This window comes from Corapipo altera, unplaced genomic scaffold (genome assembly GCF_003945725.1).
Source record: "Corapipo altera isolate COAL_440 unplaced genomic scaffold, ASM394572v1 78, whole genome shotgun sequence".
NCBI lineage: Eukaryota > Metazoa > Chordata > Aves > Passeriformes > Pipridae > Corapipo > Corapipo altera.
In genome coordinates, this window is record NW_020884904.1 from 2691766 (window position 1) to 2708418 (window position 16653).

The 16653-nt window shown below is 41.3% G+C and overlaps 1 protein-coding gene across 8 annotated transcripts; it reads left to right on the plus strand.

Annotated features, from left to right (window-relative positions):
• The first annotated feature begins 1459 nt into the window (after window positions 1-1459).
• RNF141 (ring finger protein 141) lies at window positions 1460-13965 on the plus strand. Of its 8 annotated transcripts, XM_027651073.1 has the most exons (7): window positions 1460-1523; window positions 2894-2930; window positions 3381-3583; window positions 5061-5169; window positions 6142-6323; window positions 9386-9493; window positions 11161-13965. In XM_027651073.1, exons 3-7 carry the CDS (start codon window positions 3399-3401, stop codon window positions 11309-11311), a joined length of 735 nt encoding a protein of 244 aa, XP_027506874.1. In that variant the 5' UTR covers window positions 1460-1523; window positions 2894-2930; window positions 3381-3398; the 3' UTR covers window positions 11312-13965. The 8 variants fall into 8 exon arrangements, with proteins under 8 accessions (XP_027506874.1, XP_027506873.1, XP_027506879.1 ...); XM_027651072.1 differs by lacking the exon at window positions 2894-2930; XM_027651078.1 differs by lacking the exon at window positions 2894-2930 and having other exon boundaries at window positions 1474-1523; window positions 3419-3583.
• The last annotated feature ends 2688 nt before the right edge of the window (window positions 13966-16653 follow it).

Consider the following 16653-nt stretch of genomic DNA (forward strand, 5'->3'; position numbering starts at 1 on the left):
AGACCTTCTCAACAGCTCTGAAGTTCCTTGATGTGTCAGAAATTGTATTATGTTCAAGTACCTCGGCGTTATGTTCAAGTACCTCATCCCACCGAGCAGGAGAGCACAGTTTGTCCTGTCACTTGACAGTAACACTACTCAGATTCCCACACTGAGGCTACAGATGTTTGCTGACCTTAGGTGAAAGGGGTGCTTGGCCTGCAGGAAATACAGCAAGGTTCCCAGTCCAGCCCAATCCCTGTCTGGAATACAGGGGTGCCTTTATCATGGGAAGTACGTGTGTCTATGTGTGAACAGAAGTGGGCAGGAAGGGGAAGTACTACTCCTTTTCTCCTCTTTAAATTAAGTTAAAAAAAAATAATAAATAAATCGGTAATTAAACATTGCAACACCAGGATGTGGATGACCCAGAGGATGTTCTAGGATGTCTGTTCCTCGGTGGCTTGTTGTCCTTTATGGGTGTTGGGTTTTTTTGTGAGAAGGTCAGTGAGCATTGACCTTTGCCGCACACATCCACCGCCCACATCCTCCCTGCAGACCGGGATTTGCACCAGCAGCCACTGGCCTGGGATGATCCCACCGAGGCAGGAGCTCACACTCCATTAAGCATCATTTAAATCGCCCTTTATTAGAGATCATAGGAAAGAGTGAATAGTACAGGTGGTCCTACGTCCCCTGGGGCGCTGGGAACCCTGAGCAGGGCAGCACTGAGGCGTCGTCTGATGAGGGCACAGAAAAGTGATCCTGTTTGGGTCAGTCAGGATATTACAGGATGTTTCTTTAAAAAACAAAAACACAAACAAGCAAACAAAACAAAACCACCAAACAACAATCACCAAAAAAACCCCAAAACACCAAATAAAAAAAAAAAACAAAAACAAAAACAAAACAAAAAACCCAAAACAAAACAAAAAACCCAAAACAAAACAAAACAACCCCCCAACTCTACAGAGCACTTTTGCTGCGTGACAGGCAGGAGGCTCAGCGGGGACCTCATTGCTCCCTACAACCCTGACAGGAGGCTGTAGCCAGGTGAGGGTTGGGCTCTGCTCCCAGGGAACCAGCGACACCACAAGAGGACACAGTCCTAAACTGCGCCAGGGCACGTTTAGGTTGGACATCAAGAGGAATTTCTTCACAGAAAGGGTGACGAGACACTGGAACGGGCTGCCCAGGGAGGCGATGGAGTCACCATCCCTGGAAGTGTTTAAGGAAAGACTGGACGCGGCACGCGGTGCCATGGTCTGGCTGGCATGGTGGCGATCGGTCAAAGGCTGGACTCCATGATCTCAGAGGTCTTTTCCACCCCAACGGGTCCTGTGACTTTGCGGACGTTCCCGCAGGACCGGACCCGCTCCCGCTCCCCTTCTCTTCCCTTCCCGCTCCCGCCGTGTCCCGGGGGCGGCGCGAGCCGCGCGATGACGTCACCCGCGCGCGCCGCCGCCCCCCCCGCGCGTGCGCGTAGCGCGGCGCTGCGGTGCCCGTGGGGCGGCGGCGGCTCCGCGGGATGTGCCGGGGCTGCGGTGAGCGGGAATGCCGGGACCGCCGGGACCGCCGGGACCGCCCGCCCGCAGCGCTGGGCCGGGGGGGCCGGAGGGAGCGGGCAGGGCCGGGGGGCGCCGGGGGGGGGGAGCGGGCGGGGCGGGGCAGAGACGCCGCCGGTGTGAGCGCGGCCCGTCCCGCCGCCGGCGCTGAGGGCCCGCACAGGGCGGGGCGCGCCCGGGCCGTGAGGGGCCGTGCCCGGGCCCCTCAGGGCGGCTCGGGGGTGTGCGGGTGAGGCGGGGTGTGTCGAGTCCTGCAGGATACACCGCAGGGAACATTTCGTAGAACCACAGAACATGCCGAGTTGAAGGGGACCCACGGGGAGCACCGAGTCCAACCCTTAGCCCTGCACGGGACACCCCGGGAGTCACACCGTGTGCCTGAGAGCATTGTCCGAGCGCTTCTCGAGCTGTGTCCGGCTTGGTGCTGTGACCACTTCTCTGGGGAGCCTCTTCAGTGCCCGACCACCCTCTGGGGGAAGAAACTCTTCCCAATAACCAGTTCTGCAGACATCCTCGCAGGTTTTTTTCCCCCCAAAACTTCTCAGTGCTGGGATACAAGTGCTGAGCTGGGCAGGCCCGCGCAGGGCAGGTGCTCCCTCGGGAACGTTCGATCTCCGGGGAACCCCAACCCGGGACATCGGGATGAGGAGGCTGTGGAGAGTGACGGGAGGTGTTGTTGTGAGGTGGTGCTTGACATGTGTCTGCCGGGCGTGTGCTCACCAAACACGGCCCGGGGAGAGAGACAGGAGGGGACTGCAGCGTTATTGGGAAGGAGAGCAGTGACTCCACTGGGAGCACATCTGTCTGGGAACAGAAATCGGTCACAGCTCAAGCTGTAAATGGGAACTTTATTTTACGTTTAGAAATGCCCTAATCCTTCACAGAATGCTCTGGCAGGAGCTCCCTTTGTGTGCTGTGTGTTTCTCACACCGTGGCAGATCTCAGCAGCAGCTGTAGGTTGTGTCCCTGGGTGGGTTTATACCCAAGTGTAGCCACAGGTACCTACAGGGTGAAGTTCTGGTTCTCGGGGGTGAACACCTCATAAGGTGTTTGTAATGCAGCTGTTACCTGTATTAATGCAGATTAATCTGTGTTTAAGCTCAGGTGGGTGTGCTGCAGTTAGCTGGGCATTGCACACCTCTGCCTGGGGACGTCTTAAAGGGGTGTGAAACGATGGTTTACATTACAAGTGATGAACTCAGCAAAGGGGCATTTGGGGGAAAGTCAGATCAGAGGGATCAGAGAGAGGAAGTGGATAAAGACTGGGAAGGCACAGGGTAAATCCTTATCAGACAGCTAGGGGAATTTCTAAATTGGTTTATACTGACATGGATTCCTTGGCTTACCAGTTTCAGAATGCTGTGGGAGTTCTTTTGATCTGCCAATGTGAGTTTGATGTAAGAAAGCTAATCCCTAATGTAATGTCTATGTATAAACAGAGGTAGATGTGCTTATTTGCAGACATTCACATGCACAAATATTTGGGATAAACAAAGATTATCATAAATTACCATTGTCATCTTAAGATTTTTTTTTTTCCATTTCATTGGATGTATTTATATATGTGTGTGTTGGATCTGAATCTGTGTGAAAAACATAAATACTTTAATACAGGTATTGCTGTAAGAAAAATAATACATTTTTCATAAGTTTTTAATGCCACTTTCCAGTCACTTCCAGGTGTTCTGCTTCATTGCTGGTTTGATTGCTCAGGTTGTGTTACTTGTAGAATAATTATTGTAGACTAGTTAGTTGGTGGCTACATTCTTACACTAAGAGAAAATGAGGGAGTAGCCGCTCAAAACCATAAAATGTAACTCTCTCAAATATTTTTAGCAGAGACTCTGCAAATGAATGAGAACTTCTTTCTACAGAACTGAGGTGAAGACCTTCACCATGGGTCAACAAATTTCAAACCACACACAAACTGTAATTAACAAGTTGCCAGAAAAAGTAGCAAAGCACGCCTCTTTGGTTCAAGAAAGTGGTTTCCTAACCTATGAAGAGTTTCTGGGAAGAGTAGCTGAACTTAATGACGTGTAAGCCTTACTTTGTTTCTTTCTCTTTTTTTTTCATGTTTTACAGAGACCTTATATGCAATATATTATTCTGTGCTGGCTAAGCCAGAACTGGCCATATGCCTTTGAGATGTTTCCTTCAGTTCTTGAAGTTTCTAGAATGGTTGTGATTATACTTCAAAACCAAAGCCATTTCTCCTCCTTAAACTCACTTTTCTCCAATGTTCTTCTTCCAGCAAGCACTGCTCTCACTTAGAAGTTCACAGGAGACAGACATTTAGTGGCACCTTTTTGCTAAAGTGTTACTTGTCTCCCTTCCTCTTCTCCCTTCCACCATCCACCTGAGGAGGTAGTGTTGCTTCCTCTCTGCCTGTCACTTGGGGTAGGAAGTAGCAGTGGGAGCCTTGTAAGGACAGCACAGCAGCAGGAGGAAGGTGGCACCTGAGACACAAGTGTTTGTGGCCATCTCTGCCCCCTCTGCGAGGCTGTTCCTTGCTGAGCATGAGCTGTGTCTGGGAACCAGTGACCTGGATAATCCCCAACAAAAGGCTGCATAAGTAAGATTTTTCATAGCCTGCCTTTTGTTAGACCAGTGATGGTAAAAAGAAATGAACAGAAAAGCAGAGTTGTCGTTTTTACCCTGCATTTATGCTATAAAATAACAGTGGGAAAGTGAAGTGGGAATGCACACACACTTTGTAGTGTTTGATCTTTAACTGAAATGTGAATTTGTGTTCAGTTTAGAAATTGTCTTGGAGAGTGTCATATTTTTGTGAATGACCTTCAAGAACAGATAGCTGTCTTCTGGGGAGACATTATATAAATAGATTTTGAAGAACATTACTTGATGTTTTGCATGAGAATCTAGGCACATATCAGTATAATTAACTCCAAAGTACTGTTACTCAAGTGTTTTTTTCCTTTAGAGTGTTTACTTAAGGCTGATTGTAATACAACTTGTTCTGGTTCTTGTGGTATAGACTATTGTGTCTGTGTTCCATTAAAAAAGTTAAAAAGAAAATCTCAGGTCACCTGACACTTTCACCTGACTGCATCATTGTTAATATATACTAACCAAAATACACCTCATCTGCATTTGTTGGTACTCACAGGCTTTTTTTTTTTTACATACATGATGAGGAAATAACCTTTTTAGATTGAACACAAGATTATATGATTACTGTAATCAACAGTGAGAGCATATATAAATTAAGATGTCTCTAAAGTACACTTGCTTGCTGATGCTGGATCAAAAGGCTTGCACATCATTTTCTGAAGTTTGCTGTGCAATTTAAAGCGAAATGGATTGTGTATTTTATATTAAATGACATGCTGAGGAGGTCATTACTCTTCACTTTGATGTCTGTGGGCAGTATTGCTAAAACCTCTGGAAGGATAAAGAGCAGACAGGTGAACAGTAAATAATCCCACTGTGGCTGAGGCTGCTGATCTTTGCACGTCTGTCACATGGTGTAAAACTGATGTTGCTTTCTTTCAGTACTGCAAAATTGGCTTCTGGACAAGACAAACATCTGTTATTTGAAGTGCAGCCTGGTTCTGATACTTCTGCTTTCTGGAAGGTGATAGTTCGGATCATCTGTACTAAGGTAAGTTTGACAGTTTTAATTGGATTGGCAGTTTGTGTGCAGGTGTTTGAGGGCTGTCACTTTGACTGGTAAAATCCAACATCTGCTACATGTATTTTGATACAGATGATGGATTCAAGGATGCTGTTGGAGATAAATTAAGTCTAAATTATAAGTTTCTCCAAAAAGCACATTAACAAAAGCATTTTTATAACTAAGTTTAAAGGAATGGTATCTTCCAGTGGAGCACTTACAGCCCTTTGGTTGCCAGTTCAGATGATCTGTGAGGTCAAATTATCCAATGGTACAGCAAACTGGGAACTATGTAGTCTGATAGTAGAAGTTAGTCAGCAATTCCAGGCATTATTAGTTGAGCTGGTGTGGCTGTATATGGTCTGATTCCTCAGAAAACCAATCTAAAAGTTAAATGTTTAACTTAGGAGGAAGACCATCACAAAAACTTAAAAAGTTTGCTCTTTCTAACGACATTTTCCCCTCTGTATCCTGTGAGTAATGTCCTTAAATGATCCTGAATCCACTGAGCAATCTTAACATGCAGTTAACCAAGCCAACCCTCAAACCTTTTTTGAAACTAACAGATTGTGCTTTTGTGTTTACTCTTAGTTTTCATTAAGGCAGCCATCATTGTAGGAAATTTTAAGTTCAAATATCAAGTGGCTGATTATTCTGGTCTCCGTTCTAAGTTCAGTCCAGTTTCCTAGGCATTAGGTCCCTCCTCACAATTTAGTTCATTTGACTAATGATGGCAAGTGCCTTGGCCTAAAAATGTGGTCTTCCCTGTGGCATTCCCCGAGCTGCAGCAGCTGTGTGTGCAGCTCTTAACTCTGCTGAAGCACACTGTGGCTTGCTAACAAGGTGATGGGCACTTGGGAAAGTGGCTGCTGCCCTGAGAACTGCAGTGCATTCAAAACATTGTGAGCAATGTCAAGTTGAAATCTGATAAGTAATTGTGAACAATTCTTGTATCTTAAGATAAATAAAACAAGTGGCATCGTGGAAGCTTCCAGAATCTTGAACTTATATCAGTTCATTCAACTTTATAAAGACATCACCAGTCAAGCAGCAGGAGTTCTTGCACAGAGTGATACTTCTGAAGAAGCTTCTGAGAGTTTGACGTCTCTGTCATCGTGTCAGGCCAGCTTGTGGATGGGAAGGTATTTTGGTACACTTTAGCTTCTGACCACAGTTACAACATCAGTATTTTGGAAGTTGTGTTTAAAACCTGAACTACAAATACCTAAGGATCAGAACTGCTTGCTCTTGGCAGCTGCAGGCTTTGTATCACCTCAGACAGGAGCAGAACACCTTCTCTTGCACCGAGGGATCTGTACTTGGGTGAGGTTCTGTTGGTGCTGCCATACCTCAGCTTCAGAACAATCCTTTTAATGATCAGTTCTAATATAAACATGGTATATGTTGGATCTCCTGAATAAGGAAACAGGAGGAAACGGAATCAGCTGCAGCTGCAAATCTAGGGGGTTTGACAGTGTTTGTTTAAACAGATTTTGTTATTGTTCCACTTTAACTTTCTCTTCCTCTTATGTTTTGGCATATGAAAGTTCCCATCTGTTGCCACTAGAAACTCATCAATTAGGGTAATAATTTAACTTGTAAGACTGGAAAAATGTGAACTCTCACACATGTTGACATTCTGCTTTGTTAACCAGAGGAAAAACAAAAGACTGAGGTCAACACCTGCAATAACTTCAGTTCAAACTGAATGTAACAGCAAGAAGCCTGTCACCCTTTCCCTGTGTGGAAGTGTTGCTACCAGTAATTCCTTAGTTTTCACTTCCTGAATTAGTTCAGAGTTCTAAGTCAGTTTTAAGTGAAGTAGGGTTAGGTTTTACAAGAAAAAGTACTAAATGGTACAGTTCTCTGTATTAACCAGTGGAGAGCTGGCAACCAGGTATTTTAATAAAACCAGCTGAGTGTCACCCTTGAGCTGTTAGAATTCCAAAGGGGTCAGCTGTGCTGTCACTCCACAGATAGAGCCCACTGGTTTTTCTAAGTCAGTGGATTGCAGAATGTTATTATTTTCATTTAATTTAATTTCCTGTTTCTCTGATTTGGGAACAAACAATCTTAAATTACTGGCTGTCCTAAGTTATTAGAATGCTAGAATAAAGTGGTACATTGTGGACATGTTCCAAAAAGCTTATTTTCCTGCTCTTTCTCAAAGTTATACGAGAACACACATTCAAACAAACCAACCAGACAAAACAGACCCCCAAATACTTATGCAAAACAACTTCATATATTGCTAAAGTCAATGAGTAAAGTTAAAGGTTTCCTATGTGAGTTTCTTTTTCAGTTTTCAGACTTTGAGGTGGGAGAGATGAGCATCCTTCTTGTTTGTAAACTTCATCACTTGAGGTAGTATTAGTGACATAATAATAGAATATACTTTGCTAATGTGGGGCAATTGAGTGAGCTTGTGTCTTATCCAAGCTTTTCAAGTCATTAAGGAAAGCACAGGCTGAAGCACCTTCAGGTGTTTTACACAAAGAAAATCTTCTGTTTTTCTGAGATAATCACCCATTTGCCCAAATTCTTCTCACCTTTAGTCATTTTTCAGCTCTGCAAAGTCAGCTGTCACTGTCTAAAAATAGCAAATGTTGTCTGGTTCATTCTTCTTATCTTAATTCTTCCACTGGAATAATACCTCATTTCTCTAAAACATCTTACTCAGAGCATTCCAAAATATGCATAAGTGGTTTATGCTTTCTGATAATGAAGGGACAAGCATTTCCATAGTCTGCCTCTCTTTTATTTTACCTTTTCTTCAGGAACTTAGTGCTATGACTAAACCTTCATTTGCAGAAACTTTATAAATAGGGCTTGTATAATTGCTTGTATATTATAGCAATATACACTAACAAATCTCAAATATTGAAGTGCTGTCAAAGGTTAGTAATCAGAGTTGCATGGGGAGGGAAATGGAAGGGAACAGGTCCAAAAAACATAGTGTGCTACCCAAAAGGTAATTTTTTTTTTGGAAACTTTTGTCCTCACTGTATGCTAATCTCCTAATCTCCATCTGTAAAAAAATCTCCTGTGATTTTAAAGTAAGATCTCAAAAAGCAAGTTGAAAAGGGAACCCCAAGGACCTACAGAAAAATAAAACAGGAGCATGTTGACTGCTGTCCATTAGCTGGCTAATGGGTACAGTTAAAAGATGAGGCTGTATTTGACAAGCTCACCAGATGCCTGAGCAAAAGTGATCTGGTCAACAGTCACTGAGGTGACTGTCTCTCCTGAAATGAAATCTGTTCTAGAATGCTGTCTTGGTGCCTCAAGTCAGAAAAGGGATTCCCAAATTAGGATTTTTGGAAAACCTAAGCAGTTCAGATCACTTACTTGGTTGGTTTAGAAATGAGCCATGCCCGTAAAATTAGCAAACTTTCCATGTCTAGTTAGGTCACTGAAAGCTGAAGATTCTCTGCAGATTCTCTGCACCTTTTCACACTTCAAAAGTCTTGATGATGCTTATATTTGAAATACTACTGTTAGGGACTTTTCCATTAAAGATTTCTATTATTTGGGAAAAAAATGAAGACAGATAAAATGGCAATGTCTGTCTCGGGGAGTGATCTAATTTTTTAACTTCCCCTGTTTTAACAGTCCACTTGAGATTCCTAATTTGAGGAACAATCATGCTGAGTGTAATACAAGCTAAAACTTTTCAGTCCAACGAGCAGCTTAGCTCCTGGCATTTTGATGGCATGAGAAATCAGTGAACATGCATAGTAGTAGGGATCCTCTTGACATGCATGTTTTTGTCTAGGACATAAGCCAGCACACGGAAATTTGGCAGAGTTTGTTATAAAATAGTTCAGCCTGACACGCTGTGAAAGGAAGGCAGGTTCTTCTCCTGCCTTTTAATGCAAACAGTGATTCTGTTCATTTGCCCAGTCGTGTGATACGGAACAGTTACAACTCCTCAGGCTTCCTTGTTGATAACCCTTCTGAAAAGGGATTTACAGAACCCTTTTGCAACACCTGACACAAAAAAATAAAAGCATATTCTAAGTTTAGTTCACACACTGCTGTTTGCTGTCAGCTTGAGGCGGTGTCTGCTGACACAGAACTAGTCCATTCACAAGTTACAAGCACAGGTGTTCCTTTCTGTCCATCACTAATTATTGTGGAAAATGTAGTTACTAGGGCATAAATTTAAAACATGTGGAAGAAAATAGTGTCTTCTTTTCTGCAGGGTTAAGCAGCTGACAGATGAAGAGGAATGTTGCATTTGCATGGATGGGCGTGCCGATTTAATCTTGCCCTGTGCTCACAGTTTCTGCCAGAAATGCATCGATAAATGGTAATGCATATTGAAGAATTTTAATTATTTTGCAGTATGTACTGGTTACCTGACATATTTCAGTTTGGTCTGACAAATTCCTTAGTTCCCATATAATTTAATATCTGAAGATATTTCCAAGCTAACGTACATACGATACATAACAAGCTTGAGTAAAATCAGACCGCAGCAGAAGGAAAGCAGGGTTTCTAAACCTTACAAAGAATTTAATTTTGGAAAAAAGAGATGTGAAAGTGCTTTTCAGCTTTTTTTTTTTTTTTTTTGTAATTTCTTAAGCCTTTTTATTCTTCTAAAATTAAATTATTTTATTCCTGCTCAAAAACTAGAGAAGACAGTATATGTGGATGCTGGCACGTTATGCTTCACAAAATCTCAAAACTTGTAAGACTATGCAAATATGAAGGCAAGTTGGACTGTCTGTCACTCGTTTGGGAAATAACTACCAGAGGGATTTTTTTCCATATGTTATGCTTTCACTTCAAATACCATTTACTGATTTGAATGTATCAGACTTTTACAGAAAAATAATTCTTCCCAGTGGCAGCACCTTCAAATATATGTATAACATGTATCCTACAATGTTATGTTCAGCTTCATAGTAAACTGAGCAGCTTTTCAGCCTCTGAGTCTCTCTGATACTCCAGTTGTTGGAAAACAGAGAGACATTGCTTTGTGGAGGAGCAGAGCTCTTCCCTGGCCATGCAGGCAGGCAAGGATTAGGCAGGTGTGCTGGCAGTCTGGCAGGAGGGGGTACACATATGCTCTGCTAAAGGCCTTCTTTTGCCTAGTTACTGCAAATCATTTTGTATGTAATTTGTGCATAAGAATTTTGGTTTGTGGCTTTTCAAACACTTACCAAAGAAGTCGCTCTTACGTGCTCCCACAAGGAAAAACCACAGTAAAAAAATCATTGGGTCTCAGAATATAACGAGTCATCTTTCTCTTCTGGGAAAACATTAGAACATTTATCAGCAAGACAGGGCTTAGTTTAACCACTGTGGGGGAGAGTGGATCCTGTGCTGCTTTTGCTAATGAATCAGCTGCATTCCTAACTAAGTTCCAGTTATACCCTCTTCTTTTTTTGGTAGGCAGTTTTTAAGGTTCATCTCTTCTTAATTTAGGCATGTAACAGAGGCTCCCAGCTCAGAAGCATAGTTGTTTGGAACCCCTGAGGTGGTGGAGCGGGATGGGGCCCTCAGGGACCAGGTCCAAACTTGAGTGATGTTTAGTTTTTCCCCCAGGAAAAAGGGTCCTTCTCTTTATCAAGGAAGCTTATGGGGTCTGGTTTCTGCAGTACCTCAGCTGAATATCTGAAGATAGGAAGAATTAATTTAGGCTGTGGATTTCCATTTAAACTTTCCGGACAGGTAGCTACATACATTCTGCTTAACCTGAACAAAAGATTATGAGGAACACGATTCCAAATTTTCTCTCCAATGGAGCTCCACTCAGAATTGTTGGCCAGTCTTCCTCACAAAGTTTTTAAAGAAAAAAAAAATAAGATAAGCGGTCTAATCCAGTTAACCTCATCATTCTTGAAGTTCTCACTGGGTTGATTTTTGGTTTCTGTGTGGGTTTTTGTTTGTCTGTTTGGGGGCTCTTTTGGCTTTTTTTGGCCAGGAAGACACTATCAGTGAAAAACCCTCATGTCTCTGACTTCCTAACAGGAGCGACCGTCACAGGAACTGTCCTGTGTGCCGGCGGCAAGTGACTGGGGCGGGTGATTCTTGGGTGGTCTCAGACGCACCTACGGAAGACGATGTTGCCACTTACATCCTTAACATGGTGGATGAGGCTGGCCAGCCCCACAGACCCTGACCCTGGCCAGGCTGAGCAGAGCAGAGCCACTTGAAGCTTTCGTTTCCATGGACGGCTGTTTTTACCTCCCGTTGCCGCTCTTCCAGAGTCCGTCTTTTCCGTCCCCTCTTGGCTGCTGTGAACCGACGCTGCTCCTTTGAAACACTGGGTGTATGAGCAAATCTGTGTGTGTGTGTGTGTGTGCAACCCTAATGATCAAACTGCACCTTCAGTAAACTCTTTTGATATTAACAGTTCAACTACTAGATGAAGCAATTCGTAACAGCACAACCGCGACTGCTAACTGCTGTTTGAACATGCCAGTGTACTGCTGCAGAGATGAACCTTGTCAGATGAACCTTGACCTCACAGTTCTTGCCCTTAAAAGCAGTCCCTCGTAGTTTCCCAACAAACGAGAATAAAGGCGATGAGTTAGCACGAGTGACTGGTAATTTGAAATTGCTGAAACTTGAAGATGTCCCACTGCCTGTTCTTCAGTAGTCAGTTATTGCTGCTTTTAGGGTTTACAGGCACTTACATCAACCTGATCTGTTATGACTTTTAGCATTAATTGTTTTAAATCTGTTTTGGAGAGTGTAGACAGCCCTGTACATGTACTTGTGCACTTCCCCTTATTCTTCTAACAAGACTTATCTCTTAGAATATTTTTATATGATGTTTAGCATAGTCTTATTAGCTTGGAAACATTAAACAGCTTCATACACAATCCTAAAAACAGTAAATCAGTTTCTCTATAGTTTTTGATAAAAACCAACCAAAATTATTTCTAAACATTGGGCATGTCTGAAGAGAATGCCTTTATTTGAATTAGCAAATGAGGTGTAGTTTAGTCTGATGCTGTGGTTTTACCTGCTCCTCTTGAGTTTTTGAAATCAAAGTTATAAGGTATGTGAAGAGTTACAAAGGTGATAGATAATCTGAGGGTGCTGTGCTTTATATCTACAAGTGCAATATGCTTTTATGTAGCAGAGGGGAACTCCAACAATAATGTTGCTTGCAGCGAGATGTGCATGTGACAGCTTGGGAAGAGGGATGTCACAACTGGAGTGCAATGGCATTTTGTGTCTAGCAGAATAAAATCTTTAAAGTGCTCAGTTGAGGCAGTCTACAATTGTTAGTACTTGGGAAACCCATCTTAAGCCTCTTTTGCATAAGTAGTGTTAGGGAGGTGAACTGCTACTGTAGAGAATTAATTAATAAAGTTTTTTAATATATATTAACAAATACTACTTTTTCTCACTCAATAACCTCAAGTTAAAATATACAAATGTAGCGTTTTATGGAATATCAGCATAAATCTTGCTTACTGTAAGACTGCATTTTTATTTACCATACTTGTTAAAATTCAGTGATGCCATAAGGTAAGGCCTTTTGTCCCAGACAGGTTCTGAACCTCAAAGGCATGTGCACACATAGATATGCACATTTAGGTTATTTTTCTTAATTGGCTACAAAGTAATTTAATTACATTGTGAACTAGATCTTCAGAATCTCTCTATTATACTCCAGTTTTTTAAAGAATGTGCATAGCATATGGCACCTGTTTGAGCTTGGCTTATGGCACAGTTGTCAAATTTATAGACTTTAAGACAGATAAGCAATGTACTCTTCCTGTGTCTGTTATCTGAAAGCCAGTATGGCTTAGTGTGTAAATCTGTATTTAGCTATGGAAAAATCCATTTAGGAGTGTGTATAGATTAGAACCCATTTTTTTCCTTTGTTAAGCCATTGATAGCAATGAGATATTCTTCAGAAAATGTATGGAGTGTTTGGTTGTTAAAAATAGTTTGGTTGTTAAAGGCAGTCATTGTTTGGGCTGAAAATTGTTAATGGCCCAGGATTTTCCACTAAAACATTTGCAAATGTTCCTAATCACACACCAGTTTGGTTTCTTTTTGCTCTTTGAGCTTGCATTAGTCCATGTCCAGAACTTTAAAACAACCTTTGAATTTTTTAAACTTTTTATATCACTGGAACAGAAAGACCATCTAAATGAAAGCTTCAAGCTAACTTTATTTTTCAAGTATTTCAAGAATTATTCTTCTGAACTGAGATTTTATAAGTTGACTTTCTGCTGAGAACTGACATGAACTTCTTAAAATGTAATTTTATAATGATGCAAACAGGTTGTTAATTGCAGCATAATGACACTTGCAATTACAATATAAACTAATGCAAAAGTTATTTAAATAGTGAAAAAGTAAACTTTGTATTCTGTACAGCTTTTTTTAATTAAGTTGCTGTAATTCACACTGCTGTGATGTAGGTACTGTAATGTGTGCCTTGTAAAATATATGTACTGTATGTTATATGGAAAAATAGGTATATTAACACTGAAAAACTAGTAATTTGGTATTGGTTGGTATTACTTACTCTGAAGTGCAACATTTAGCAAAGAAGTTTGGAAAAGGAATCTCATTGGCATGGACATGGCAATGAGTTCCAGAAGCTAGACCTTGAAAATGTGAATTACTACAAATAACTGTTGGTGGGGGGCATTAGAACAAATTAACTTTCTTGTGTTAAGTGAACATTTCTTACAGGTTTAATGTGAAATTGCAATTTAAACATTAGAGATCATATTACTGGCTAAGGACATTCCACTATATTAAACTTTGTGTATGAATTGTGCAATAAAGTTACTTTGGAAGAAATGTCAGAGTTCTTTTAAGCTTAAGGAATCTCTTGGATTTTCATACCACAGAAGTCTGAAAACTGAGTTTTAATCCAAATACAATTGCCTTGTACAGGTGGTGTGGTTAAAAGTATGCCATTGTGAGTCAGAGCTCTCTGAAATTTTGAAGGGTGGTATTAACAAGGTGGCTTAATGCAGCTCTGCAATAAAGAGTTGCTCTGATTCTTGAGTACACAAATAAATTGGGATATTCTGCAGTGATGGGAAAAATAACTCTTAATTCTTAAAAGGACAATATTGAGGAGCAGGTTTCTTTAGGGAAAGGATTTTTACTTTTATTTTCAGAGAAGTGTGATATACTTTTTCCCCAACTTATTTCATCATATTTCAGATGGTATTTTAAAGCTTAAGAATGCTAAGGTTTGGAATATTTTTTTCTTTTTAATTTTTCCCTGTTATTTATTTAAATAAGAATTGAATTATGTAATTAATGTAACTGTTTCCTCTGTCTAGTTACTTAGCTTACCTGTTTGGATCTTTCGAAGCCAAGTGAGAAATGAGAGAGGAATTCATTAACAGATCAGGAAATTAAAATGGAAAAAGTGACCAGCTGACAGGCACACCAAGAGGTAGGTGTACTTGGGCAATCAGGAAATGTTTCTATTTACCAGCTTTCAGGTTTAGGCACCTTATCAATGTAATGTGCATGTTTCTTTTTTTAGTGGGAAATGGCACATTTAACTTCCATATCTTTCCCTTCAAGAGAATTTTATATATAATTATAAAAGTTTTCTAATCCCTACTCATTCCAGTACTGGAAACCAGGCCAACCAGTGAGATCTCTGTGCTATAGGTTTGAACTGAACTGTTAAATTCCACCCCTGTACAGCTCTATGTGCCAAATGCATTAATTTTAGAAGGAACATTCAGCTGTGGTTCTTTGTGTCCAGCTGAATCCTAGAAGGGTAGCCTGCTTGGGGACCCTTAAAGATGTTTGATATAAGTAGGATATGATGTAAGTATGTTAACTTGGCTGCCCTTAATCCTTGACACTGCATATACAGAACTCTTTAATTTTGTATCCACTAACTACTCACACTCTTCAATGGAAGTAATTTCATTGTGACTAATATTACAGTAATTAATTATTTTTTCTGTTGTTAAATCATTCTTGAAGGTAACTTGTTAAAGGTTTTATCCTCACCCGTTTTAAGTGGGTGAAGGGAATTCTGCTTTCTTATTAGCTGTCTCAAAAATCAGTAATTTCAAAACTGGATTTTTGTTAACTGTCATTTCTTCACGTTTGGTTCTCAGGCCTACAATTTACCATATGGTAATATTCTTTAAAGACTGAACATTCTTTTCCTGTTGCAGTGTGTCACTGAAATTATCCTGAATAGGACCCTGTGCTTTTCCAGTAACCACAGTGTGCAATCACCAGATAATGTTTTTCTGGGAACCAGCCATGTCCCAGTGAATGTTGTGTCTGTGAGGGATGTGACAGCACGTTCTGCTTTTGTATCTGAGCTGTCATGATTAATTATCAGATGTTTGCTTACATATTGCTTACCCCACTAACCTATGAAGATTCAAATATTTAACACTGGGCATGGGGTTTGTAAGTCTAATATTGAAAAAAAAAATCAGCAGTTTTGGGAACTTGGGTAGAACTTTGCACAGTGTGTGTCTGCTGGAATGAAGAATACAATCCAGTAGGTAATTAATGGAGCACTCTTCTTTGGTTCAAAGTGCTAGTTAAAAATGCAAGGTGCTTTTAGGAAGAAAGCCTAAAGTAGCTGGAAACCTGCCTTTCTGAAATCTGTGTGTGGAAGAAGGTAGGGGGTTGATACAACAGTCTGTGCTTCCATGCTGGTGTGGTTCTGACCCACTTTAATAGACCTTCAAAAAAAGACAGTCATGGTGAATTATTAATGGATTAGTGGTGTTGGTGTCTCGCTGTTATAAAGTGTTCTCTGTGCTGTTTAACACTCAATATTTACTGCTTTGATAGGTATGGGAATGTACATTCTCCAGTTATAGGAGAACCTGTACTCTTGTGCTTCACTGGTGCTGCTCACGTACAGAAATAAGGGGTTTGTGTACTGGATTTTAATCTTCATCTAAGGATCCTTATAACATTTCTTACTGAAGTAGCTTGTGTTAAATTTCTCAGTAGTCACCCTGACTGTGGCAGGATATCTGTGTTGATACCATCTATTTAAATCTGTGACTTGTTGGCTTCCTAGTTGTGTTCTGTCAGATAAAGCTGTTGAGGTGCTCACAGAACCACAGCACTGCTGTTTCAGCTGTGGGTGTCAGCACGGCTTTGCTGCTCCCAAACTCGGTGTTTTGACTTGCAGTTCAATGCCCAGATGAGGCTGCAGGATCACAAAGAGCTGCTCCATGCCCTTCCCTGGTGCCCAGTTTGGATGATCAGGGAACTGGGGTGGGCACAACAACACAGAGAGGGGGGACAACAACACAATTTCAGCTTCAGAACTTAATGCCAGGTCCGAACAGTTGGTTTTCATTAACAGCTTTAATTCAGCTAAGCTTTTAGCACCTTCTCCTAAAATATTGCTTGTGATCTTCTTTCTCTCCACTGGGGTGTTTTCCAGTTTTCATGCTGTGGTAGTCCTTTAGTTTGGTTTAGTCTCCTGTACTGCTAACAGTTGAATTGCACAGGTTTTCAGCTCTACTTAAATGT

Coding starts and splice junctions, on each gene's coding strand:
- RNF141 (XM_027651073.1), top strand. CDS start 3,399: ATGAGAACTTCTTTCTACAGAACTGAGGTGAAGACCTTCACCATGGGT. Junction 5,170..6,141: donor TTCGGATCATCTGTACTAAG/GTAAGTTTGACA, acceptor TTGTATCTTAAG/ATAAATAAAACAAGTGGCAT. Junction 6,324..9,385: donor GCCAGCTTGTGGATGGGAAG/GTATTTTGGTAC, acceptor TCTTTTCTGCAG/GGTTAAGCAGCTGACAGATG.